This window comes from Alosa alosa, chromosome 1 (assembly GCF_017589495.1).
Source record: "Alosa alosa isolate M-15738 ecotype Scorff River chromosome 1, AALO_Geno_1.1, whole genome shotgun sequence".
NCBI lineage: Eukaryota > Metazoa > Chordata > Actinopteri > Clupeiformes > Clupeidae > Alosa > Alosa alosa.
In genome coordinates, this window is record NC_063189.1 from 43,837,165 (window position 1) to 43,865,040 (window position 27,876).

A 27,876-nucleotide genomic window follows, 5' to 3' on the forward strand; every position below is an offset into this window, starting at 1 on the left:
GTTGCTAGGGCAATCATGCTGGTTGCTATGGTGGTCGCTAGGTTGACATTACAGGGGTGGTTTCTAGGTTGTTGCTAGGGTAATTAGTTAGTTGCTAGTAAGCCATCTTAAGCTGACTGCATAAAGTGATTATTTTAAGAGATACATTTTCAAACCAGAACTGTGTATAGGTCATGGTTAAAAACGTATCAGAATCTCAGAAATAATCACGTAATGCAGCCAGTTTAAGATTTTAAAGAAGTCAGATGACAATCAAATTTCTGCTTACTCTCTTCTGGCTGCGGGTAAAGGCCAGCACCTCCTGAGAGGCCTGAAGGGTCAGTTCTGAGGTTGTTGGCTGCTGGAACTGATAAATGGACTGCATTTTCTTAAAAGACAATGTGACTGAAGTGCGGGCAAAGTTTGCACAGAAATGTACGATTTTTCCCACCCTCATCGACCTTGTCATAAAACTTGTTTAAATGATCACACGACGCCTCCTTGCTGCTTTGTCGTCTACATCAGCCTTTCTCAAACTTCTTTGACCTGAGGCCCAGTCAAGGCATACGTTGGGGTCATAGGGCCCACCTACATGAACCCACCCCCTCCTCCCATCAAATTGTAATCACAATTATTATTATTTTTATACTATATTGCTATACAGTCAATGTTTAAAGTGCTAAGATTGTTCACAAAAGTTTGTGAAAGCATGCACATCAGAGTACTGCTTTACTAATGTAAAATATAATTAGGCCTACAATAGTTTCATTGATTTTGCATTGTTGCATGATGCTTGCATGAGAAATACTTCTCAAAACAACAGCAATTATATGGGTGCCGTTGTTTTTGGTTTTCTTTCTTTTGTGTTTTGCTCATGCGCTGCATTGCATGGCCTGCATGTTGCTATTATTTTATGTCTGGTTATTGAATGTGTAACTGCAATTTGTCTGTTTTGCTGTGCAGTGGCTCGCATGAGCTTTGGTTTGGCTTACTGTTATTATATGTGTGGTTGTCCTGTCTCTTACTCTCTTCTGCTCTTGTTTCTAGGCAGGTGTACAGTAGGTGGTCCAAAAGGGAGGCCGAAGTCCCCTGGTGGCGGGTCCAGATATTGCATGCATGGTGTGCTGTATTATAGAGGCTGTACCTCTCTTGGAGTGTGTGTGTGTGCATATGTGTGTGAGCTTCTGTTTGTGTGTGCAGTGCCTCCCTCACAGAGATCACTTACTGTGTGTGTGCACGAGTGATGTGGTTTTGGAATAGGCCCACATTGGTGGACGGACTGCCCCCTTCAGGTAAGCCCTACCTAACCGTACTTTTCATTCTTGCAGTGGTTCCCCAGTCCATTCTAATTAAGGAACCTTTCAATGTCTTGACTAATTTGGTACATTATAAAAATAAATAAATATTTTCTTGTACTTTTGCTAACTGGTGGAGTCGTGAGACTGTTCTCTCAACAGGTATTTCTCCTTTCCCTTTCCCCTGACTTTATTTCCAATAAAAGTGTTTAAAGGAATTCACGTCTACTGTCAGTGCATTGAACTTGTGTGGGTAATACTTGTGATGGTAATATTGTCCCTGGGTGGTAATTTATAATAATCCTCTGGGGTGGCGTAGTCGACTATCTTTTGGGGACTTACACTCCCCTCCAGGTTAGGAATTTCACGGCGGCCATGGCCGTCGTAGCCCCTTGCGTTGGCCGTGAAGCCCCTTTGAAAATCATAGGTTTACAGGCCATGGTGGCCTTGGTGCCCCCTTCTTTCAATATTCTGCTTTGTGTCCTACTAATAGCGATTTTTATTTAGCCTGTGGCCTGTCAAAATAATCTTAGCATTCACAGCGCAAATTAATTTAGTCTTTTACGCAGTGGAGAAAGTGACAGCGCAAGAAAGTGCGTCCAAATTTAAATGAACTACTCACGAAGTAGCCTATTCATCACACAGACATCACAAGTATCACATGAAAGAGCTTTTTCTCAGCTTTTGATGTTAGCCGATAATTGCTGTGTTGAACGGTTCGCGAGAAAAGTAAATAATATAATTCAATTTAATCATACATTCTACTGAAGGTTTTGCGTCCATGATCTCCCTACCCATTCATCTCGGTGGAATACTTCATGAACCCTTCTTTTAACACATGACAAACCATATATCAGAATAAACAGCAGACCTTATCGAACACAAAGGTGTAAAGCAGTCCCCTGTACAGTTAGCCGTTCCAGAGTAATCCAGTTTTGAATTTGCAGTAAATTTCGACAATGCATGGATGTCTCCAAATTTGGGCTTTAAGTTTTACAATGTGTTTAAATTGTTCCACATGATTTCATAACGGGCCAAATACAAAATAAATGTTACAAATATCGCCTAGATATTGGTAAATCAGAGGACAGCTGACTAAGAGTTTGTGAAAGGAGCCTTAATGATCACAAAATGCTAAGCATGCATCTAGGCTATTTGAGTTTCTTAAAGCTGAGCTGTGCTTAAATTTAAATTGTTCAATACATGATTTCATAGCAGGCCAAATATAAAATAAATGTTTTATATCGCCTAGATATCTGTAATTATTAGATGATCAGATGATTTACAGTTCCATGTAATATGTCATGTTTTTGTAATGTTTCATACAGTGATGCAGGTCTACTGCAGTGAATAGGCTAAATACAACTTTGATCATTTTTATAGCCTACTACTGTATTAACTTTGGCCTTGGTGCCCTGACATGTGGCCTTTGTGCCCCCCACCAAATATGCCCAACTGAAGGCCAAGTGGCCTTGCCCCCAGAATGGTGAAATTCCAAGCCTGCTCCCCTTCCTTTACCGCTTTGCCACACAATACTGGCCTTGTATCACAGTGACGTCACCCAGGAGCAGAGGCGGACAGAGTACACAGCTTTATTACTTGAGTAAAAGTACAGATACCCTTTGCTCAATTTTACTCAAGTACAAGTAAAAGTACAACAGTCAGATGCCTACTTAAGTAAAAGTACTGAAGTACTTGTTTTTAAAAGTACTTGAGTATCAAGAGTACAAGAGTAGCCTACATTTTCGAAATATTGCATTACTACTGCCACAGTGCTTACATTTATGTACAGAAAAGTCCTACATGGAGTTATGAAAAATGTTAGTGGTAATACCTTGGAGAATGTAAAAGGAATTGAAAGTAAAATCAAGTCATTTTCATCTTTTTACCATGTTGCCAGGGATGGGCAGCATTTCTAATACATGTATTTAAAATACATATTTCAAATACAAAATACTATTTTGTAATTGAAACATTTGAAGTGAAAACTATCATTAACTTGTTCAGAAAGTTGAAATAGTCTGGCGAGGTGGGGCCACAGGTTGGCACATTCCCGGGATGGACCTGCTGCGTCTTCATCCATTGTTTCGTCTCTTATCTAAATCTGACCATGGAGTTGACTTTGGCGGAAAGCTGAAGGTGATTGCTGATAGGCTGTCCCAATCAGTGGTGCCTGCACAATCCAATCACGTTTGAGAGGGAAACAACAAATTGAGGGTTTCTGGGATTTTTCTTTTTTCCTTTTTTTTTTAGAATAAGTAACTGGTACTCACAGTTATGGATAAAAATGTAGTGGAGTAAAGAGTACAATATTTGCCTGTCAAATGTACTTGAGTAAAGTCATGACTACTCCCCAAAAATGATACTCAAGTAAAGTACAGATCCCTCAAAATTGTACTCAAGTACTGTACTCAAGTAAATGTACTCTGTTACTGTTCGGCTCTGCCCAGGAGGCTATACCCAACTAATCAATCCTAGATTGATGGATAACTAGACATCACTACAACAATGGTGACATACAAAATTAGGCAGACCTAGAGTGCATGCCTGGTGGGCCCAAAAGCTGCACAAGACACACTTTACCCATACCTCTTTGGGCTTGGAATTACGAAAGGTTTCCATGCAGACCTATGAAGGGTAACATGGCAGATACCATGCTTTCTTGCCACTGCCCTGACAGATGTTCCCTTTTTAACCTCCTCTGCTGCTCTTTTTAGTACCTTGACATCCACTCCACGATTAGTTTTCCTCACCCATGTTCTGGGCATTCTGTATAATTATTAAAATCACAAAAAATATGTTCTTTGAATGTAAGGGGATGGTTGTAACATATTCAAAAAATGTGTTACAACCTACCCCACCACTGTCATCCATTGTTTAGCTAGCTGTATTAGCATGGTGCTTTGACATTAGCAAGAGAGAGCTACACCATTCTTTACTAGAGAAACTATAGTTTGACCTGATGTAACTCATACAATTGTATCTACAATGGTAAAAGCACTAGAAAAAAAAAAAAAAAAGTTACTTTCTTACCTCAGATGTTAAATTTTTCTCCTTACTCTGGGAGAAATGGCGCTAACAACTTAAAAATGTCCATGTGTGATCGTTAAGGAAGTCTGAGGAGTCAGAAACTGTCACATGGCTCATATCTTATCCCTGATTGGTGGAATTGGTGATTTTACAACTCCCCCTATGTTACGACCATACACGGTCTCCCCTAAGGATTCAGAAATAACTATGGTGGCGGATCCTAACATAAACTGTTCCTCCGCTCGCTCAGGAGATCTCTGTCGCGCTCGCTCAACTTCGTCTGTGTGCTCGCTCAAAACTGTCAACAACGTTACGTTTGTTCCACAATTCATCAACCAATCAGAAAATTCAGGGGCTGAAGTCCAATTCTCATTGGCGGTTGAAGTTCACAACGCCTAGTGTCATTTACTAGTGCAGTGTTTCTCAAACTTTTTTTCTGACCCACTTTTTAAAAATGACAGACTATCGCGACCCAACTCATGACTGTGGTAGTTAACAAACTAGATCCTAATAGAAAGCTGTTAGCTTTCCTAAGCTATATAAGGTATACGCTAGGGGTATTACACAACATAAATTGTCACTATGCTAAAAATTGTCAAATATATTGAAATAATGACAAGTTCTAAATATATCCTCTTCAACAGAGTTAAAATCAGCTGGTGCTGCAGATATAATAATAGTAATAACACACATATTTCTGTTTTCCAGCAACATATTAGGAAGCATAGGCCATTTTACAGCATTGTACAATATATTCAATGGAATACCAACATGCTGCATTAAATGGATCCATAATCCAGTCATACTGAGCTGCTGGTTGGGAAATATTTTTGAAATAAACTTTGCAGAGATGTGATGTAGGCCTACTGTTTAACACATGGGATCACAAGAGTGGCTCCCGAATCAGACGTTTCAGCTATTTCGCTCAGAAATCTCAATGGCATAATACTGTCGCGATCGAGGCGCCTTTCCCATACCTCAAGTTTTTTTGGTGAATGCAGTAATCTTATTTGCTAGGTGAGGTAGGTGCTTGTCTTTGCCTTATAACTGGACATTTAACTCAAATGTATTGCTAAGATATATCAAATATATCGCTAAGATAGGCCAGCTTCGTCAAGAAATGTTCATTAGTGAACGTGCTTGTAGATTCAAACTCTTCCTTCAAGAAGAGACAACTCGGAGCTCAAACACGCGCGACAGCACTTTACCTCGGGAAAGCCACTGCCTCGCTGTGAAACAGCTCAGCCTTTTGGTCTGCTACCATCTCTTCGCAAAGTGCGGAGAATAGACGCGCTTTTAAGGGCCGGGTTTTGATGTTTGAACGTTCAAAATCTCATGTAGGTCGGGACTAAGCTGCCTTGACATGAGCGCTTCCCTATGAATAACACAGTGCGTCCATTGCGCATCGGGTGCTACCTGGGCCTAGGCTACAGATAAAAAAACTAAAAAAAAAACTCCTGTTTTTATGGCGATAGAAAAGTGCCATAAAGCACTCGAGCGATAAAACATGCATACGGGCATATTATATTATTTCACACTTGTAACTATTCACTGCGAGCGCGCAAATACTCTCTGCGCGCACGCACTCAGAGGAAACTGCTCCCCTAGCGAGGAAAAATATGCTGCGAGCTAGGAGGAATCTGACCAGCGCTCACTCGAAAATCACTCAGCTCTCTCGAAGTTGATTTCTGCTCGCAGGAAGTGAATTTCTGCTCTACTTGGGGGCGGTAACCAGGTTTGGTACTAGCTCTGCTGTGATTGGCCGTGTTTGAAGAGTGAAATTTGATTGACAGCCCTCCTCAGTCGAAGAAGACAACCAGAGACGAATCTTCGAGACAGACAACAACGGCATCTGGCAGTGGGCAGAGGTTTCTTCAGGTAAGAATCCCGTGGCTGAATTCGGGCATTTGTGATGACCGAAAAACTGTGGTTCATCTGAGTATGTTTCTGAGAAATATGTTAGTATAGCTTAACTTCAACATTCGTCTTCTTTGTATAGTCTAGAACGTTATTACTTAGTCTGTAATGTTAACTGCTAGCGACTAGCTAACGTTAACTTTAGTTAAGCTTAAAAGCTAGCTCCATGTCTGGCTGGCTGCTGGCAACAATTAGAAGGTCATTAGGCTAACTGAACTATTGTAAGGTGAACTTGCATATTCTGTTTGTTAAATTAGAGAAAGAAACATGAACAGAAATATGTTAGTGTAGCTTAACATCAACATTAGCCGTAGTCTAGTCAAGTCAAATCAAGTCAAGTTTATTTATATAGCACATTTCATACACAGAGGTCATTCAATGTGGTTTACATAAACAAAACCAAACAATAATAACAAATAAAAGCATAGAAGGGCAATATAGTCAAAGAATAGTTAAAAGGTAAAGATCATAATAAAAAGAAAACATAAAACACAAGGTAAAATAATTTAAAAATAAAGAATAATTAGTAAGCAAAAACAAAGGCAAAAGTAGTAAAAAAAGTAATAAAAGACAAAGTAGAATAATTATCAAGGCAGATTCAGAATTTGTAACTCGGCACAGTTAGCAGAAAGCATCTGAGAACAGTTTGGTCTTAAGTCTAGATTTAAAACTGGCTACAGTTGGGGCCTTTTTTAATGTCATCCCAAAGTTGGTTCCACAGCTGAGCAGTAGCAGCTAAAAGCTGCTTCACCATATTTAGTTCTAACTGTAGGTTTTACTAGCAGGTTTTTCACCTGAGACCTGAGAGGACGAGGTGGTGTGTACTGCTGAAGCATGTCTGACAAGTATTTAGGTCCTGCTCCATTTTACTGATTTATAAACAAGCAATAGTGCTTTAAAGTCAATTCTGTGACTTACTGGAAGCCAGTGCAAGGACTTAAGAATTGGAGTAATGTGGTCAGTTCTTTTAGTTTTTGTTAGAGTCCTAGCTGCTGCATTTTGTATCACCTGAAGCTGTTTAACCCTTAGAACCCTAAGCTGTTTTTAGGGCATTTTCACTACCTTTATTCATAAGGATTTATTCTGGTCATTGTAATTGCCACACACACATATTATATATTGTTTTTTTCAGCAGTCATCATTTCATGTATTAGTACTAGCATTGATTTTATTTAGATTTTTAAAGAATTAAAATATAAAAATCATATTATAAAAATTCTTATATTTTGACCTGTATCTCACCACAGCAAGCTCATAGCTCTACATGCATTTCATGTGTGTGTAGGGCAGACTGTCCTGAAACGGGCAATATAATTGCCATGTTGGAGGGATACTCTGGGGCTGAGCAATTTACAGAAATATGTGGTGTGTGATTTACGGAAATAAATGCCATTTTTTATTTAGCTATGAAAAATGATCATTCTGCGCTCCATATCTGTGACACGAACTGATCTGACCTGACTTGACCCAAGTTTGCCTGTTAGCATGTGTGACTATGGTGTATGCACTCATGATGATTCTCAACTTTTTACTGCATTGAACAAAGTAAAGGCAAAAAAGGTGTTTCTTTGTTGAACAAATTGGGATGCAATGTGAGCCTTGAATTGGATGCCATGCAGGAATTTGCTAGGATCTCAAAACCGGATTATGAACATGTTTTGCCATAGAGAAACACACGATAGCGTTGGATTATGCTTTGCCACAAAAACGCGAGGTAAGTCCAGCTATATGAAGTTATTATTTTGCTGTCACTTCGTCTGTTTTATAACCAAGAAGGATGTATTTGGTATCAATTGATAGCTCGGTGTCTCCTCTTTCATCTAACATACGTGGCATATATATCCGATCACGGGTCCGTGAGTAATTACTCCGAGAGTAATGGGTGTGCAACGTTGGTTTGTGTACATGACGTTAATATTTTGCAGTCACTTCGTCTGTTTTTATAAGCCAGAAAGATCGATATCCATGGTACCAATGGATAGCCCTGTTTCTCCTCTTTCATCTGATATGCTTGCCATATCTATGCGATCACGGGTTCGCGAGTAATTCAAACGAGAGTAATGGGTGCGCAGGTAAACGCAGAGAAGTATAGACTGTAAATATGATGCAATTTGATTTAATTTCATGATTTTTTTACATTTTCATACTTGGTCGTACAGACAAGTGCGTAGTCTCTTTGGAAAGCCCCACTTCTTCTCTGTCATGCAATAAAGGTGTTATCTCTTTGCGATGAACAGTCGCGGAGCAATGTAACAGAGAAGAAAGGGTGTGTTTTTTGACGCACTTTGCGTCAATCGGGTTCTAAGGGTTAAAGCAACACCAAAGAACTTTTCCTCTGTCGCACGCAGGCTATTTGTTTATCCAGCACCGGCTTTGCAAATAACGATGTCCACAGACAAGGTAGAATATGTTGCACGATTTATGAAAGTACGATGTATTGCGAAATCAGATGCAAGTCAAATTTGTAGTTTCTTATGTCTCATTCCATCGAACTACAGATCAGCTACCCGATCTGGCAAACTTACATAGTGCGGTTATAGCCGATAGAGGGCTGTGAAGCGAATGCAGAAGTGCCGTTCACCCTGTTACAAGTTGATGAACCACTGAAACGATTTTGGAAACATTATTTTAAGGTACAAAAAACTCTTTGGTGTCGCCCAGCATCCTTCTTCTTTGTGCTTCCTCCCCAGCATACCACTGCATAAAAGAGGGAGCTGGCCACAACAGACTGGTAGAGTGCATCAGTGTTGGCTGACCAGTCCAGTTTATTGTCCAGGTGGAGACCCAGATACTTGTAGGTGCTTTCCACCTCCACATTGACCCCATCAATGGAGACTGGTAGCAGAGCGGGATTAGACCTGCGGAAATCCACCACCATCTCCTTGGTCTTTGAAGTGTTGAGTTGAAGGTGATTGAGTTTGCACCACTGCACAAAGTCCTCCACCAGGCTCCTGTCCTCCTCCTCTTGCTCGTCCCTGATACACCCCACAATTGCAGTATCATCAGAAAACTTCTGCATGTGGCATGACTCGGTGTTGTAGCAGAAGTCAGATGTGTAAAGGGTGAACAGGACTGAAGAGAGCACAGTTCCCTGTGGTGCTCCGGTGCTGCTGATCACAGTGTTAGAGAGACAGTTCTTCAGTCGGACGAACTGTGGTCGCTCGGTCAGGTAATCTGTAATCCAGGTTACCAGGTGAGCGTCCACACCCATCTGCAAGAGCTTGTCTGTTCAAAGCACTTGAGAAATCAAAGAACAGCACTTTTCCCCTTGTCTAGGTGAGAATGTGTCTTGTGTAAAAGATAAGTGATGGCATCGTCCACGCCCACTTTCTCTTGGTATGCAAACTGTAGCGGGTCTAGTGCATGGCGTACCTGGGGTCTGAGCATACCTAAGACCAGTCACTCCATTGTTTTCATCACATGTGATGTTAGAGCGACAGGCCTGAAGTCATTAAGCTCACTAGGGTGTGGTTTCTTGGGGACGGGGGTGAGACATGATGTCTTCCACAGTGTTGGAACTTGTCCGAGACGTAGACTCCAGTTGAAGATGTGCTTCAGTGGCTCCCCCAGTTCAGCAGCACAGGCCTTGAGCAGCCTTGGACACAGTTTGTCAGGCCCGGCTGCCTCATGAGGATGAAGTTTTTTTAAAAGATAACTTACTTGATCAGCTGTAATGATGGGGGGGATGAGGGGAGTGGAGGGTGAGGAGGAGGAGGGGTGCTTCTGAGAGGGTTGTCGTGTGGCTAGAGACTGATGGCCGTTGGCTGAAGCCATTGTTGCCGCACTACTCGTGGTCACCATGTGGGGGAGAGGTGCGATAGCCTGATCAGCAGTGATGATGGAGGGGGGGGCAGCATCTGGGGTCTGTGTGTCTGATGGCTGTTGACTGAGGTCGTTGTCACCTCGTTGTTCGTGGTCGCCATGTGGGGGAGGGGTGCAATATCCAGTGGGGTGAGTGTTGCACTGGTAATGAGGTAGGGTGGGGGATGGGCAATCGAACCTGTTGTAAAAGTGGTAGGCTACTACCTACTTGGTAGGCTACTATGTTCACATTCTGGCGAAGCACAGCTACTTGGGCGAAGTGATTTGCAAGCAGCACCTGAAAAGCTCCGGTGTTAGGCCTACTTCTTCAAACCCCAAGGAGCATTGATTTCCCTGAATGAAAACATAGTTCCAACCAAATAGCCTATGTATGCTTACAAAAGGGCTGTGTCTCATATGACATTGTTATTTGTACACATTGTAAATACAAATCACAGCATGTAAATAGGAAATGTTGGAATTCTTTTGTCACTATTGGGAGGTGTAGGCTAATGAAGCCAGCCACTTCGGGGCACTTGTGATAAGCTAGACTAGCGGTGGGTGCGTCAGACCGAGTAACCTAACTACACGCACAGAGATGAGAAAGGCGTTCGACTTATCGCATGTTCGACTTATCGAACTCTGGGAAACACGGTGAATGAGCTAAAGTCTCAAAAAGTGGGTGTGTTCCTTTAAAGTTGCTTCATTAGCATGAAAGTCGGGACATAGTATTACCAGTTAGTGAACTCATTAGAATCAAAAATCCTGTATTCACTCTTACTTTTCCTCAGTAAGAGAACAAATGATACTTTGTTTGTCTTTGGGCTTGTGCTTATAAGTGTTTTAAAAGACTTCAATATGTCAAGTATGATATATTGATAAGAATGATATATAGAAAGCATGATTCATGACATATTAATATGCAGTAATATGATAGTGACTTGTTTAGGACTCGAAAAAATAAGGACCTCTGCTAAGAGCTAAAGAGACTAAGCAGCAATTCAGACTTATTTAAGTCAATTAAATGGGTGAATTCAAAGGTAAACAGGTGAAAAATATTATAGGCCTAAATTTGTCTTGGTAAATTTTCAGTTGAATCTATTTGGCAAATTCTCAGTTAAATGTTGGTGTTTGTTCCCGTTTATAGAAATTAAATCAATTTTTGAAGAAAATACCTGAAATCTTTGTTTTGGCCCAACTTACTCCACACCCATAGGCTCATGGGGTTAGTTGTCCCAGAAGACCAACTTTTTTGCAGAGAGCATATCTCTTTACCCTATTTATGTAAGCAAAGAGCAAAGAGTTGTTGGTGACAGAAGTTGTGGAACACTTTGAATTTTTGTTTGGTGTGAAGGCGAGAAAATCTCGTCGACACATTAGAATGATGAAGAATGTAAAAAATGGCTCATCTTACCCCGTTCTCCCCTACTGTAGTTTTACAGCAGATTTGTTACACAGTACAATTACATCAAGTGAAACACATAGTTCATGAATCTAACCCCACACACATAAGACCAGTGGTGATTGGTGTTGGAGGCTTTGAAGCAAAGTCAGCCACAACACTTTGGTTAGATTTTGGTTTTTTAAGGACGATCGCTGGAAAGAGCTTGAAAGGAGTTGTCTGAGGCTGCTGAAAAGACTCACCCATTGTAATGGCTGAAGCGCTCACAGCGGTCGTGTTATATGACCTGTTGATTTGCCTTGTTGCTGCTGCAGAGGTCAAGTTGTTGACTGGCCTCTGTGACAGTGCATGTTGTACCGGAAGGAGCGCATTTACAAATCCCAGGTGAAATTGTTGATACTCTGTGGTGACATGCATTCTTATTCATGTCCTGTCCAAGAAGCTCTACTCCATGCTTTAATGGAGAATTCAGGTGATTGTTTACAAAGATCTCTGTTTCTCGAGGTCACAGAGTACTGTCGGTACGGGAAGAAGTGAAAACAATGGGTTTTGCCTAGCTTGAGTTCCTGCAACCAACAGCTAGAGCTGCCATGCTGCTGCAATGCTACACTCTGGGGGCATAAACATGGGGGCTCATGAACATGCCTCCAAAGTGTAGCACTTGGCCGGAATTCTCCTTTAAGTAACTAGAGTGATGTAAAATGAAACATGACTTTTACATTGTCCAAATCAATGTCTCTATTTTGTAAACACTTTTAATATATGGTAAGCAAGAAATAACAACCAATGTGATGTAAAAAAAATATGGCAAAAGCAACATTTTCATTTTAATATCTCAAAGGTCCACACACGTGTTCAAGAATATATGTATAGCCAACAAAGGAAAGATTTGGTTTTGTCTAAACAGAGGTAACCTATATCTTTGGTCACAAGAAAATATTGCATTTACTTGGTTATAGTTGATCTCACAGTTGTTAAGCCCAAATCCATTAATTTGCTAATTGTTTCTAATTCAATGTTTGTTAGCAGTGGCAAACATTCAGAGCAGTGTTTTGCCAGTTTGATAGTCCTCCAAATAACAATGGTATTAAGGAACTACTGACTTAATTGTATTAAAATGAAAGGACAAATTTATTTTTTATCATTTTCTGGCTTATTTCCCTTGAAAAAGACATTAAGATCTCATTGAGACTCTCCTGGTAAAATGAAGGATACAAAAAAAATAAATAAAACATACTCATATTGGTAATATCGATGGGCAATTGATCAACCAACTTTTCAACAGCTCTGTTTCAGACACATACCACGATAAACTTTGATGATGATAATGATATAACCAACTTTTACAGATCATTAGTTGTTTGATACATTTTGCTGTTTTTCAGCATTCTTTTCTAAATTTCTCATGACTTTCCCTCAGGCAAACTCACTTCAATGCCAAACTCACCACCAGAACTGAAGTGCCTTGAGCAATGGTGGTGTGTTTTTAGAGGATGGAGGCATAGTAAGAAGATTTTCAGTGCTTCGCTGACATTGTTGTTGTTTAGGCTGTAGACCTGGGCAAAGAGACTGTTCTTATCTTAGTGACCGATCTGTTTTCGTGTTGTGGTTTGTGTTTTTTTTCTCCCAAAACATACAGTATATGACATTTGTGTATGTGTGTATTAGGTTTATGTATCAAATATACATTCTCTGGCTTTCAAGAAAATGTACAGTAACTCACTCATACATACAAACATATGCACATACCCCCCCCACACACACACCCCACTCCCCAGAATTTTATTGGTACACATAATCATCCTGGAAGAGTGCCCTTTATGGTTGAGACCCTTAATCAGACACCATCTGTAGTGGGAATGCAGCATCTTGTCTAAGATAGCACTAAGATAGAACTTCTTCACTGGAGGCTCTGAGATCTTCAAATAATTGCCTGTCTGCACAGGATCCTTCAATCACTCACACACAGACGCGCACACACACACACACACACACCTCTGAGTCATCAAATCACTATATATTGCTTGGGGAAATGAGAAACATTTTCAAAACCTGCTGGCACAATATTGTCTGAACCGAACACAAAAATGTTCTCATGCAAGTGCCATTTATGATCACGATAGAGGTGTATAAAGGAGATGCGATGGCTGAAACTGATCAGAACTCTGTGAAATTAGATACAGACAGAATTGCCAGCGCAGTGGATTTGCTAAGCAATTACTGCAGTTCCTGACTTCTCCCCTCCTTTTTTTGTGGTATTTGGGGCTTGCAGTGAAAGCATTAAAGGAGCGGGTGAACAGGCATAAAATCCATAGACCCTCACAACTCAAAAGTCCAATTGAATTCCCATCCAATCTGAGCTAAAGCCCTAGCCTAGCGAACTCGATTTCATGCCTCACCAGATCCTAAGGATGCTTTATGTTATGCTGCTAGATATATCTTTAAACATAAACGCCAGTGGTGGTCTCGCTTCATTGTAGCAGGGTGAGAGAAGAGATATTCGATTTGATCACTTTTTTTTAGGTCCAATAGTTTCACTCTCTTATCTCCTTGTACAGTACAAGTAAGTATAAGTATATATACTCTTTTGATCCCGTGAGGGAAATTTGGTCTCTGCATTTATCCCAATCCGTGAATTAGTGAAACATACTCAGCACACAGGTGAACACACAGTGAGGTGAAGCACACACTAATCCCGGGCGCAGTGAGCTGCCTGCAACAACAGCGCCTTCGGGGAGCAGTGAGGGGTTAGGTGCCTTGCTCAAGGGCACTTCAGCCATGCCTACTGGTCGGGGTTCGAACTGGCAACCCTCCGGTTACAAGTCCGACGTGCTAACCAGTAGGCCACGGCTGTGCCATCAGTAGCCTATGCACACATAGTTGGACTGCATTAAATGACTGGTGATCACAGAGGACACAACTTGTGGGTGATATCAAAGGTCCCATAAAACACGTCGACCTAAGACAAGTTAAGCATGCCAAATTGCAGTGTTGGTTGCTGTGTATGAGATGCACAGCTGAATCTCGACCTAAGACAAGTTAAGCATGCCAAATTGCAGTGTTGGTTGCTGTGTATGAGATGCACAGCTGAATCTCAGCAGTCCTATTTTGCTATAACAGATTAGGCACACCTAGGAATGCAAAAGGGCTTTTGATCCGCCTGTTGGAAGGACAATGCTAATCCTGAGCATTATACAAAACCACCTAAAACATACAATAGTATGGGATAGAAGTAGTATGTGGACTTAACTGACAGTCAGCTTGCTTAGCTACATATCACACCCACAGACAAGTATATACTTTGTAAGAACTAGAGTTGTGTTGTAATGCAATTTTCTGTGCAGCTGTGGTTAAATGAACAAAACACTATCAGTTACGGAGCAGAGGGCACACAGATGCTTTCTCCTGGCAAGTGGTGGGTGGATGAGGGGTTTTGATTGTATATGTTTTTCTCTTCAGAGATATTTGTGTGTGTGTGTGTGAGAGAGAGAGAGAAGGAGAGTCTGTAATAGCAAGATGTGTGTCCCTCTCTGTGTCATAAGGGAAGGAAAAAGACTGTGTTGAAATGCTAAAATATGCCTCCGGTACTCAGAGCTGAAATGAATGCACCTCTCAAAGGCCTTATCTGCTAGCTCTGGTTCACTATAAAGGTGTTTATCTGAAGCCTTGCCCAGCGCCCGGTGAAAGCGAAAGCTTTGTTCAACTTCCTGATCACACTCGCTTGCTTGCACAACTCCACTTCTGGCAGTGGAGGCCAGAGAAGCAGGCCTGGAGTTTTCAGAGTGTATGGAACGACTCAAACTTTGAGCCAAAGTACACCAAAGGTTCTTCATTGTGTCTTAAAATGGTTATGGTTATATGTGTGTGTGCGTGTGTGTGTGTTGAGAGATGCTTGATTGGAGAGTGGTCAATAACCCAGTTCCTTTCTGCCAACCTGCTTTGTGTGGTGATTAGGGCCCCTAAAAATGTTTGGTTTGGCTAGAATAATGAATGACTCCAGAGAGCATCTCATGCCTTATCTAACCAAGTGTGAAATGACTTTGGCTGAGTATTATAACCGTTTGCTCTAACAAGCGCGACGAGCACTCTCTCTCAAGTTGGAGGAAGAGATGGATTTATCTGTTAACTGTGAGGGGGAAAAACAGATACTGAATGTTAATTGAAAATATGTTGTGCAAACAGATGCACACACACACATGCACACACACACACACACACACAACAATTCAATTTATACTAGTAAAATCCACAGCATAGGCATGATCAGTTGTGATTTGTGCATCAACACTCCTACGCTCAAATTTTGACAGACGACACCAGCCGTGTTATATGAGCTTCCTGCAACAGCATGACTGATACTAAAGCACCTGAGATCACAGCATGACTGATACTAAAGCACCTGAGATCACAGCATGACTGATACTACAGCACCTGAGATCAACAGCATGACTGATACTACAGCACCTGAGATCACAGCATGACTGATACTACAGCACCTGAGATCAACAGCATGACTGATACTAAAGCACCTGAGATCACAGCATGACTGATACTACAGCACCTGAGATCACAGCATGACTAATACTACAGCACCTGAGATCACAGCATGACTGATACTAAAGCACCTGAGATCACAGCATGACTGATACTACAGCACCTGAGATCAACAGCATGACTGATACTAAAGCACCTGAGATCAACAGCATGCCTGATACTACAGCACCTGAGATCACAGCATGACTGATACTAAAGCACCTGAGATCACAACATAGTCGTTCACCTTCTGTCCCATTTTAAAAAGGGTCATCCATACAGGGGCTGCGAGCCAGGCATCTCTCCCTCTAACGCCGCTCTGACCTGGTACAAGGTATTTAATGGAGACGTGATGATGTTAAATCCTTTCTCGCAGCGAGAGGCACTCATTTTCTGCGCCGTTACCCTTTCAGTTTTACCGCTGGTCGTTGATCTTTTCTGTTGCAGCCAGACTCTCACTGAGGGAGATTTAGCAATGAATACAAACACACATAAAACCACAAAACCACACAACAGTCATTTTAGCCAACTGGCTCCTTAGTTTCCACACTGAATACAAAGGCTCCCATTATTGTGTCAGTCTAGTGTGAGACAGTTTGTTTTGTTTATTCATCATCAAGGTTTGCCTCTGTAATTAACAAGACACTACATAGAACTAATAAGTATTTATTGATAGAATTAATTACAACTAAATATGCAAGTATTATTGACAGCAGTTAGTCTCTCCTTTCATCAGTCAGTTGAAATAATTAGCCATAAAACATTTATTGATGAGAATCGAGCAAAAGAAAGATGCTGGCGCAGTGCCAGCTGGTATTATAGCAGTATTTTGGGAATCAAAGGGAAAAAGCATTTGATATTGCAATTTGATGTCATGAAGACAGAATCATGCACAAATTGAATTGCCAAAGGAGAAAGTCAGCACACCAACATAAAACTACACACTACAATTTTTAGAATCTGGTCATGTACGACTGGCACACTGTCGTTAAAATGTTCTGATTGGGGTTTGATTGTCAGTCCGAGTCGGCTATCTAAAAACAAGTCCTTTGTACCCAGAGCACTGAGCTCTCCTCAAACGTCATTACAGTGATTGCCAAAGGCAATGACATCCGTGCAGGCAGGCAGCACCCAACTCACTCAGGCCCGGAGCTCCAATAAAATACAGGTCATTTTATTCCACTCAGCTCGGTAATCAACTTTCTCCGCTCCCTCATCAGGACGGGCCGAGCCACCTCCTGGAGAGACGCCAGGACATCTGAGCCCACAAATGTCCCCGGAACCTCACTGGCCCAGTTATGGAAGAGCAGTGGAATACAGCTTGTGCTATTTCTCTGCCTAAGTAGTACGTGATCTCTTGAGGAACGAGGACATCTTGCAGGCTTGTTGATATGTATGAAAAAATTTAAACATCATGGTTCTAATGGAAGCATTACATAATAGAGGCTGAGAGCATGGTAGCAGGTGGATCCTTTCAATAAAAATAATTTACGTTTTGGTAGAAAGCATGCAACAAGTCCACACCGAAGTGTCAAACAGACTTTGTTTCCCTATCAGTTCGGTCTGAGAAAAATTTAGATTCATAACTAATGCCAATGTCACCAAACCACATCGTCAGAATGCAGTTATAATCCCAATGCTGACAGCAAATCCCAACAAAAAGATCAAGTCACAATTGAAAGAGCTATAAATCGTTTTATAGGACAGGATTGGGAAAAGGTTGGCAAAACCATCAAGAGAGAGATTTGACTAAATACAGATCAGAGGCAGGCAATACATAGTCACATGGGAACACATGTTTAAATCCAAGCTTATTTTCAATCTTTGTCTCTCTAAGTGGACACATACTGTATGTACACATTTGTGTCCACCTTTGTCTTTACACATACTTTTTCGATTACATTTTCGGTTTATTTATTTATCAAAATACATGCTCTTTCTGTCACAACCTGGCCTAGTTTCTCCTGATCCTATCTACGTTGATGTGTGCCTTCCATGTTGTGCTCTTCATGTGTGCCCTCTTTCCTGCCTGCCCCCTTAGTGTTTGCTCTAGACTGGGTGTCCTGTTTCCTGGACGGCTTGCTGAGCCCATCAGCAACATTGCTGCCTTGCCACTCACCTCCTCGGCCTCTGCATACAGTATAAATGTCTGCCAGGAGCCGCCCTCTTTGCTAGGTTATTTCATCTTGAGTGTCCACTTGTGCTAGGCCTTCTTTTTATGATGCTTGTTTTCGCTCTGGCTTAGGACTTTGCAAAACTAGGAACGAGAAAGAGAAACACACAATCCTTATATTGCCAGTGGGGCAGCACTGATATCCCTGCACCACCCCAGCTCAGAAGAATACATTTATGGATGTTTGAGGCTGCATACTGACTGCTGCTGCAGTAATGGCTTTGGAGAATGAGTTACACACATGCGGCACTATGAAAATCACCACAGTACCATCACAATCTGAAGAAGACTGTGAATCAAGTGCTGCCCCATGTTTAGGGCTGGATAGGGTGAGGCCTCAATTCTAGATATGCTAGCAATTTGTATTTTGGGTATTTCAGCACTCACAAAAGGACTGAAATGGATACTGTAGCTCTTGAATACACTATGATTTGTTGTGTTAGAATGACCATCAGATAACCACGTGCGTCTGTTGGACTAGTGCGGGGTGGAGAACTTGCGGCAGCACAACATTCATCACAAATAAACTGGTTGGTGATGCCCTTTGTCTGTGTGGCAAAGTCATCTGACTGGAGCGGTCGTGTTGTTCTGGCCCTTATTGGTGATTTGCATATAAACAGCATCCTAATGGCTATTGATGTGTCAGGAGAGGTCCTGTCTCGGGTAATTCATGGTTTATTTCCTGTGCGCAGCGATCCTGTCCCTCAACTGTCTGAGTCATTGACCCCAGCAAAAAGCAACCCGGCATTAGCAAGGGTCAAACAGGCTGACTTTGCACTGTGCGGTAAGGATGTGTTGCTGTGTGTAAACTACTTAAACTACATCGCACAGACTTTGGGGGCAATCACATTCTATTGAGGAGGTTCAACTAGATCACCTGTAGTTTAAAAATGCATTAAGACACACCTTACACTTACCTTACCTTACACTCTAATGGTCACTATATTCAGCTCTGGAAAAAAATTGAGACCACTGCAAATGTTTCTGATGTCATCCTATGGTTGCTAAGTGACATTCAAATGAGTTGATGGTCATATTCAAATGTGCAGTGGTCACTTCATTTTTTCCAGAGCTGTATTATATACAGTATGTTATTGTTTGGTTTACTACAACCAGTTTGGCAGGTGTGGTGGAGCAGTGGAAACGTCAGCAACTGACAATTGCAAGTTCATATCGCTTAGACATTTAACTTTGACTGTAACTTTATGGTCATGTCTGTCGTTATGTGCAACACATGCAGTTTACATTGGCTATCATCTCACTCACATGCCTGTAGAGGTCACATAGGAAGGGACTGAACTGCATTCTATTACCAGAAGATTCCTTTCGCATCAACTTAGTATGAATCATCTTTAAACATTTACAGTACAGCATAATAGAAAACATGGGCATATGACATGAAGATACTCAACAATGTGTGAGCGTGAAGGCACAGTTATATATTAATGCTGAAAAATGCTATTCACTAAATATTATTTCTCTGTGACCTAAAAGGTAGAAAAAGGTTTTTTATGTTCTGGCATAGTCATTGTGTATTTAGAGTTCTGTGTCAGCCTCTCAGAGCAGTGTGACTATCCTTCCTGCTGTCAAACTTCGTAGGGGGCCAAAGTAACGGTCATGTTTGTAGGCCTACTTTCTTGCATGGAAGATCACCTTTCCATACCCACTGGCTATGCATTATTTACAGCCTAGGGAGGGCCCGTGTTAGCATCACAAGAAGTTTCTTTTTATGAGATGCCAAGGCAAGCTCCTTCATACCTCCATACCTGTGATTCTGTTGGGCCATGAAAGCTACACACTGCAATACAAATCAGCCTGACAATCATACATGTTACATTTCAGAGTAGGGGAATATTGTGTAACTCCAATATATGAAGCCAGGCTAATGTGCAGCGTTGTGGGGTGGAGGTGAGTATGGTGTGCCAGCTATCAGCTTGTACTGACAGCTGCACGCCGGCATGCAGGGCTGCTCAGAGGATGCTTATTATTACAGTCAGACATCTTCCCAAGTGCAGAGGGAAACCAAACGATGGATGAGTGATGTTTAAACCAAAAATACATTCATTTGAAACAGGGCCCTACACACACCCCTTAATGGGATATGGACACACTGGGAAAACTAAGTGTGATATAATGTAGTCACAAAATGCACTCAGTAACAAATGAGTCATGAATTCATTGCTTTGCAAATTTTACTACAGTTTTCATAAATTAATTGATACAATGAAAATCATTATATCTGTGAGAAGCTTCAACTTACTACATCAATCATTTTTCTGTGTGAAACAAGTTTAGTAGGACTGGTCCAATGCACCATGAGGACCTGACAGCTGAGCCTGACAACACTTTTACTATTCTATTCTAAGTCTTGATTTGGACAGATAGTTTGTAGGGCCATTACTGGGGCTTTCATAATAAATCAATTTTGATGGCAGCTCAACTCTACAGTGTACTTGAAATGTGAAATATGTGTAGCTATGTGTGTGTGTGTGTGTGTGTGTGTGCGCATGTATGTTTAGAGTTAATTTAGCATTTGGTATCAACAGCATTTAAATCATCATGTAAAACCATGTTGTACAATAAAAAATAAAAATAAATGCCTACCAGTTCTGAAAATGATGGAAGACTAAATGTTGAAAAATTATATATTTTTGTTTTGCTAATACATAAAAAAGAGCGTATAAAAAGAGTAAAGAAGATACAAATGAAGCCATGCACAAATTGGTAGTTGCTCTTTCATTTTCAGCATATTTAACTGAATCCACCAGAGTGCGACGAGGCATCATTAGTCCTATTTACACTTTGATATTTCAAACGAAAAAGCTGTCCCTTTCATATTCTCTACTTGAATCCTAACATTAAAACAGATCAAAAGGCCTGAACTTGCAAAGAGTTTACCTTAAAAGGCAGACATGTTGTGGCTCTAGGGTTGTGGGGAGGGGTGCGGGCCGTGGCTTGAGAGAGCACGAGTTGAGAAATGCTTTCAAAAAGGCTTAGTTAATTATCCCAGTTCTGTGATGGCTAAATTAAAAAAAATGATGTTAATATCATAATCCCCTTGCGAAGGAGAAATATGTGAAAAAGACTGAAAGAAAAAATGAAAGAAAGAACGAAAGGATCCAAAGATAAAAAAAAGTGCAAAGCAAAAGGTTAATTCTCTGACTCTGGCATCACAAGCACCACCACTGCCATGGATTTGGTCAAACAGTTAGTGTGGGAAGTAAAATGGGGTAAGTACACAAGAGAAATATAGTAAGCATGGTTTACCAAATTTATCATACAATTCTTTATATTTTATTCTTTATTTCAAGGATAGCCCCTTGAGATGAACCATCTCATTTTGAGGGGGTCCTTAATATTAAACATGATGGCATACCGTTGCAAAGAAAATGAGCACAGATCTGTGGAATTTGCAGACCGTGTCTGCACTCCTTCCAAAGTTAGACCTTCAGCTCTTCCATGCCTGAAAGTCCATGAATGCAGAGAGTAGGTGAAGACTCACAAATCAGCTCAGACCACCCCAGGGAGCCATGCTATCCTTTTTTGGGAAAGTCTTTTTTTTCCTTTTATTTATTTATATCTGTGACTGACAGCTGTTTGGGATGTGAGTGGGGAGGCCCGCTCGGCCAAAGCACAGTCTCGCTGGGAATGCCTATAAATATTTTATATGGCTGCAACCCATGCCAGAGGCGCTCACACAATTGTCCAAGGAGGCCTAGCTGTTTTGTATTAATGTAATCTGATTAATGAATAACATCTGGCAACTTCTCAATCCTCTGGTTTTTTGGCAGAGTGATGGACAATGGCATGGCGCCAAGGAGGATTGAACACAGTCTGACAACCTGATGAGATAAAATAATGAAAGGAGAATGTGCTCTGTCATGATCACACGGTACACACATAGCAACACACAACACATAGCAAATCAACTCACTCTCTAATCTGCATGTGTTCATGTGTGCCACATTAATGCCATTTGCAATGCACTACCTTAGCATGCAAAAGACCCTAAAACATTCTTCGGTCACATGTTGGGCATGCTGTACATGATTATTTGTACTGTAGTTGTATATCACTGAAGTGCCTGCAGCTTTGTCAGAACCCACTAGGCCTACCTGTGCCTACTGTTGTACTTTGACAAGGAAGCCATTCAAGTAGTTGTATTTGTATTTTCTTGATAACATTACGGTAAGTAAAAATGAATAGAAATAAATTTGCACAAGCTCACAATTGTACTATTTTCTAGGCTGTGCATTATTTTATTATTGTGGACTGGTGAAATAATAAAACATTTCACCGTCAATGATACAAAAACGTGCAGCCATGGATATTTCTTTTCAACCTGAGAAATGTCCCATCTTAGAGTTCAACAAAGATTGAAATGATAGACCATCTAGACCACTCCCCAGCTCATGAACACAAGGGCTGGCAATGTGATGCAATGTAATTCATAATGTGATAAATGGCATGTACCAATATGTCACATAATGACATCAGAGGTAACCTTTTTTTTTTTTTTTTTCAGAAATGAATTTGGAGAAAACAAAAGAAACAATCGAAAAAAAGACATCCAAACACAATTTTATGTCTTCCGTAAGAAATTATCCAGTTGAAACTTATGTTAACCTACTCTCCTAGTGAAAAATAAGTACATGTCTATCTGGCTATATGGATCTCAACCCTTTCTTGTTTTCCTTGTTTGGCTTTCAAATCTATTTCAGTTAATTGACTCCCTGTTCCCTTCAGCATTAAGTATGATTTACCGGTGAGACCCACTGCTAGATGTGTATGATAAAAAAATAATTAATAAATCAAATTATGGTTTTCTTTTATTAGCCAAAGCATGACTGAAATAAAAAACATGGCATATGAAATCAACTCTTCAGGCAGATTGCTTCATATATCGGAGATTATTCTGAATCCCTATCATAGTATCATGCTCTTGAGCAAACTCAAGTATTCACAATGCATCAATTGTGCCACACCTGTTAAACATAGAGTCCCTTAAGGCGTTGGGACATTTGCATTCCCTTATGGGGTTTTTAGTATTATTCCATTACAATAGTTTTATGTTCCCTCACATTAGGTTTTTTCATAGTATAATACAAACTAATAAACAGGATCTCTCCTTTTTTCACAGTTTCTGATCCAGTTCCTAATCTACACACAACACCAACAACTTGAATTTGCTCATTCAAAGGAAATGATTTCACACTGTGGACCACCATTCATGATTTGAGCTCTTATGGCAGGAACATCAGAGAAGAACACCACATCAGCCCTTCATTTTAGTCACTGTATCAATCTCCTGATGGCAACATAAGCAGATGAGTCTTTCATTATTGATCAAACCAAACATTTCCAGCAGTCTCACCACCACGGCCCTCCACACCCAGCAGTTATCTGGGGGTTCAAAGGAGTGAAGAGGCTCAAAGGGACCTGAGCCAAGCTGCTGTATTTATGTATTTAGGCCAAAAAGACCCATGTCACCATATAGCTCCTGTCCAAACTATCTCTTTGTGGAGACTAATGAGTCGGAAAACAACACTCCATACTTTTTTACAGAGCACACCAGATTGACCATACACACAGCCTGGGTCCTGGTCCAGACGGGTATGCCTTAGGCTGCTGACTCACAAACTATCTTTTTAAAGTGAAGACTTGCACTCTTTATTTATGTGAAAACCAAGATTGGTTCTCTGGCTGAGCAAGGCCACATTTGGCATGATGTCAAACAGAACATGCTGGACTTATTTACAGACTGGGTTGTTTACAGCACTGCATAGTACATTACATAGTTTAAACAAGCAGGTGATGACCTTCATTTATTGCACAGCAAGAAGCCCTGCTGAGGACCACAGACCTTACCATAAGCAAAGCAAAGCAAACAAAGCAAAGATGTGTTAAAGCTGATGACCACATATTATATTTAGATCAATGTACAAACCAACCCATATCAAAGTAGCAACACAATACGTTCATTGATCAACCATTGATTAACCTTTAACTATAAACAACCAACAAGTAAGTACTCCATTTTTTGATGTGAAAAATTGTGAGAAGTCTGTCTTGTAGTGTGTTAATTTCCTATCATTTGACTTCATGAGGTAGATTTATTTTTGAGTCATGAAACAGGTCTACCAATAAATGATGCTCTCTGAGGTTGAGCTCATGCAATTGAAAGCTTACTGCAGCCATCTAGTGGAGTCATTATATTATAACAACAGCAGCAGATTCACCAAAACAGAACAACATATCTTATCACAAAACTTATCTAAAAAAAACAGTCAAAAGATTTTTACCTGTCATCATGATTCCCACATTGTTCAGTGGTTCCAAGATTAGTGTTTAATTTTTTATCCAACATCATACACATTTCAGATTGTTAGTCTGCTGGCTTCTTTTTATTGTCAGGTTGAAAACACAATGACCGAGACATTCAGAGTAGCTGACTACAAGACTAAACCAAGGAAAGAGGACCTTATAGAAGTGGCAGTATTAGCACATAACGGCATCTCCAATTTGAAAATATCCCCATCACTGACGTACCATTCTAATGATGATCTTGCTGCTTTGAATGTTCAAAAAACATAAAGTCCTGAAAGGCAAAACAGGAAATATTTAAAACTGAAAGCAACAAATGCAAGTAACAAAATATATGCACGCTATGTTCATATGTAATTAATGAAACATACAGTGTGTGTTTGTCCATGTTTGCTTGCTTCGTGTTTGTGAAGACTACCATATATACTCAATGATAAACTGTTTAGGAATGGTCAACTACTTACTATGAGAAAACAAGCTCCCAATATGGTGGCTTTCATTTTCACATCCATATCCATTGGAAACTTCACCCCAAAGTTGTCAGCATCTGTATACATCTCATTCCCAAAGCCAGACCACTGCTTAGAAATATGACCAACGACTGAAGTCTCATCCAGTGATTTGATCTGATTTTTTTTTTTTTTACAAGATAGAAAATTATTAGTATGAACTACTAAGGTGTATAAAACAGCATTGTATTTACTAAGCTATATAGAAACAGCTTCCAATGTGAGTTACAAGAAGTCAACATGATTTGTGTGAGGATATATTGTGTTTCTAAGTGTTTGCTTTCCTCAGTCACCTTGCTGATGAGCAGTGTTTTACCTCAAAGTTCACATCAGAGAAACACTTGCAGTCACAGAAAGGCCCAGTAATTCTCAGCACAGAATTTCTTTGCTCATCCTGAATGGTGAACTTGGGAATATACGGGTGCCAATTCTGTGTGACATATCCAATAGGGTTTCCTGGGGGAGACTGTACTTCCAGCTAAATAACACAACAGTGAAAGCAAGAGATTAATTCCAACAATTCATGTTAATTCATACTTAAAGTGAAAATAAACCGCCAGGCTCAAAACAGCCTTCTTAGGTAGCTGAATTAAGTTAATGTAAGTACTGTAGTGTGATACTATTCTTTGCTTGTCACACATTAGTATAGAAACATTGTGTACCTACAGATGACTGCTGTGCTTTGTACACTGGACAGCTGTGCTTTGTCCTACCCAGAGCAATCATTTACATACATATACATACTTATCTTACTTATCATACGTATCTTGCCGTAAATTTATTTGCTGACTGCAACAATTTTAAACAGCACCACCACCAACAACAACAACAACAACAACAACAAAAGCATGGAATCAGCTAACCTCTTGGAGGCAGCAAGGGAAGCAGCAGGCGCTGCATTTGAGAGGCCTTGTCACAGACATGACAGTCTGGCCCATGTTGTCCTGAATGTGGATGGCGAATGATCGCATCGGCCCGCAGCACTGCAGGGTGAGGCAGTCGTTTTCCTCAGCAGCAAAAAACACCTGCTGTCCCAGACTATTCTTCACCAAGTACTTGTTGTTTGTTTCAAAACCCATCATCACTGTAATTATAATGTGCAATTTGTATAACAGCTTGGGAACACCTTAATTTAACCTTGTGCATGGTCCGTTGTAATAAGTAGCATGCAATTCATGTCTACTTTGGAAATACATATCTTGTTTTTACCACACATAGGCCTGCAAATGATTTCAGTCCTGCACCATACTTGATTAATATTTTAGAGACTTGCATAATTGATAAACCTTTACTTGAATTTTGTTTTTGATTTGACAATGTCCCACATGCCATCCTAAAAACACAACTTCAGCCTCATGTTTAGTTCAATGTTTTCGTGTCTACAGTACTTTCAGTAAACATACCTTCCATCAGCTCCATCTGCTGGTGAACAAGAAGCTGGTCAATCTGTGAGATGGAGGAACACAGTACTGCCAATTACATCAGTTGCTTTTTAGTTGTTAGTCAGTGATGGTACAAAGAATGGATGAACTCTTACTTCGTCTTATGGACTAATACCACTGTGGTTGGTGCTGTACAATATGGTGATTTTTAAAACATTGTCTAAGCAGCCATCTTACTTGAATGAGATACTCTAACCCTGGTGGGCAGTCTGGTGGTCTCCCAGGAGCAGGCATTGGCATTTCCACTGGCATCTGAGGAGGGTACTGTGGGTGCACTGGAGATGGCATGTGAACTGGCATTTGAAATGGCATATACCCTAAAAGAAAGGCATAAGTATGGCTCATGAATATACATCCACAACAGTTACACAACAGTAAGACTGAGACAGCCAGTTATACATGTGACGGGTCATACTGACAATAACTCTGTCTACAAATGTTGTCACTGGCAACTACCTGGTGGCATTGGGACTTGACCATATGGAGGAGAAGGGTAGACAGCACTAGGTGGAAGGTTGATGGCGTAAGCTAGACAAACAACCATGAAAAAATATATCCTGGACAATTCAGCCAAATGAGCAAAACTATTTGTGGAAAGTGGACTAGCAAAGGTATGGCATGTAATGTTTGACAGTCTATTCAAGTCACTTTTATAGGGGAGGCTCACCTGGGGGCTGAGATGGGAAGGGTGCACTACCTGCAGGCACACCCTGCTGGTCTGGGGTTACAGCAGACTTCATTAAAGATTCATGCAGATGGAAACAGCTGACAGTTGTGCCTGTGTGAATATATCAAAACAGTGCTAATCTGTGAATATATCAAAACAGTGCTAATCTGTGAATATATCAAAACAGTGCTAATCTGAAACAACTGGGAGCATCAAGCGGTTCTGTGCTAAAAACTAGTTATTGAAATGATAACTGCTGAGTAAGTACTGAAAGCAACAAAAACAGAATTTACAGATTTTAGTTGTAGTTTTGTAAATCTATCCTGGATTAATAAGAAAAGACAAAAACAACCTGCACATACACAAGCTGCACAGCCACAGTAGACAGTTTTTATCTAGCGTTGAAGTCTTTAACAATGCTGAGAGAACTAGAACTTCAGATTAATTCATTAAGTATTGTTTTTGAGTGAACGCTAATAACATATCCCTTCTTATTTATGGTTGATAATATCAAAGAATGAACCTGCAAAGAGTCAGGAATGACACTTACTTTAATGATGCTTTTGCTGTCTGCCTCTTAGACCATAGCACTTGGTTCTTCTGCAATGTTACACAAATATCCTATTTTAAACAAGATTATATAATGCAGTAGAACAATATAAAACATTCACAAGACTTACAGCCATTGCTGAAATATCTCCCCACGTGCTCTCTATCGAAACATCTGATCATATTTAGAGTCCATTTGTTTTTCAAATGTAAACTCTAGCCCCTAGAATCTAGGACAAGGTTGCCTGGTAGCAA

The 27,876-nt window shown here is 40.6% G+C and overlaps 1 protein-coding gene across 5 annotated transcripts; it reads right to left on the minus strand.

Moving 5' to 3' along the window:
- Positions 1-24,519: 24,519 nt before the first annotated feature.
- On the minus strand, positions 24,520-27,841 carry LOC125301050 (phospholipid scramblase 2-like). Of its 5 annotated transcripts, XM_048253314.1 has the most exons (11): positions 27,753-27,841; positions 27,623-27,672; positions 27,073-27,183; positions 26,862-26,933; positions 26,583-26,722; positions 26,367-26,409; positions 25,827-26,047; positions 25,280-25,441; positions 24,919-25,080; positions 24,680-24,728; positions 24,520-24,590 (listed from the first exon to the last, which is right to left on the minus strand). In XM_048253314.1, exons 3-10 carry the CDS (start codon positions 27,143-27,145, stop codon positions 24,684-24,686), a joined length of 918 nt encoding a protein of 305 aa, XP_048109271.1. In that variant the 5' UTR covers positions 27,146-27,183; positions 27,623-27,672; positions 27,753-27,841; the 3' UTR covers positions 24,520-24,590; positions 24,680-24,683. The 5 variants fall into 5 exon arrangements, 4 of the variants coding, with proteins under 4 accessions (XP_048109271.1, XP_048109280.1, XP_048109264.1 ...); XR_007194667.1 differs by having other exon boundaries at positions 24,520-24,728; positions 25,257-25,441; XM_048253323.1 differs by having other exon boundaries at positions 24,520-24,728; positions 26,367-26,382.
- Between the last annotated feature and the right edge of the window lie 35 nt (positions 27,842-27,876).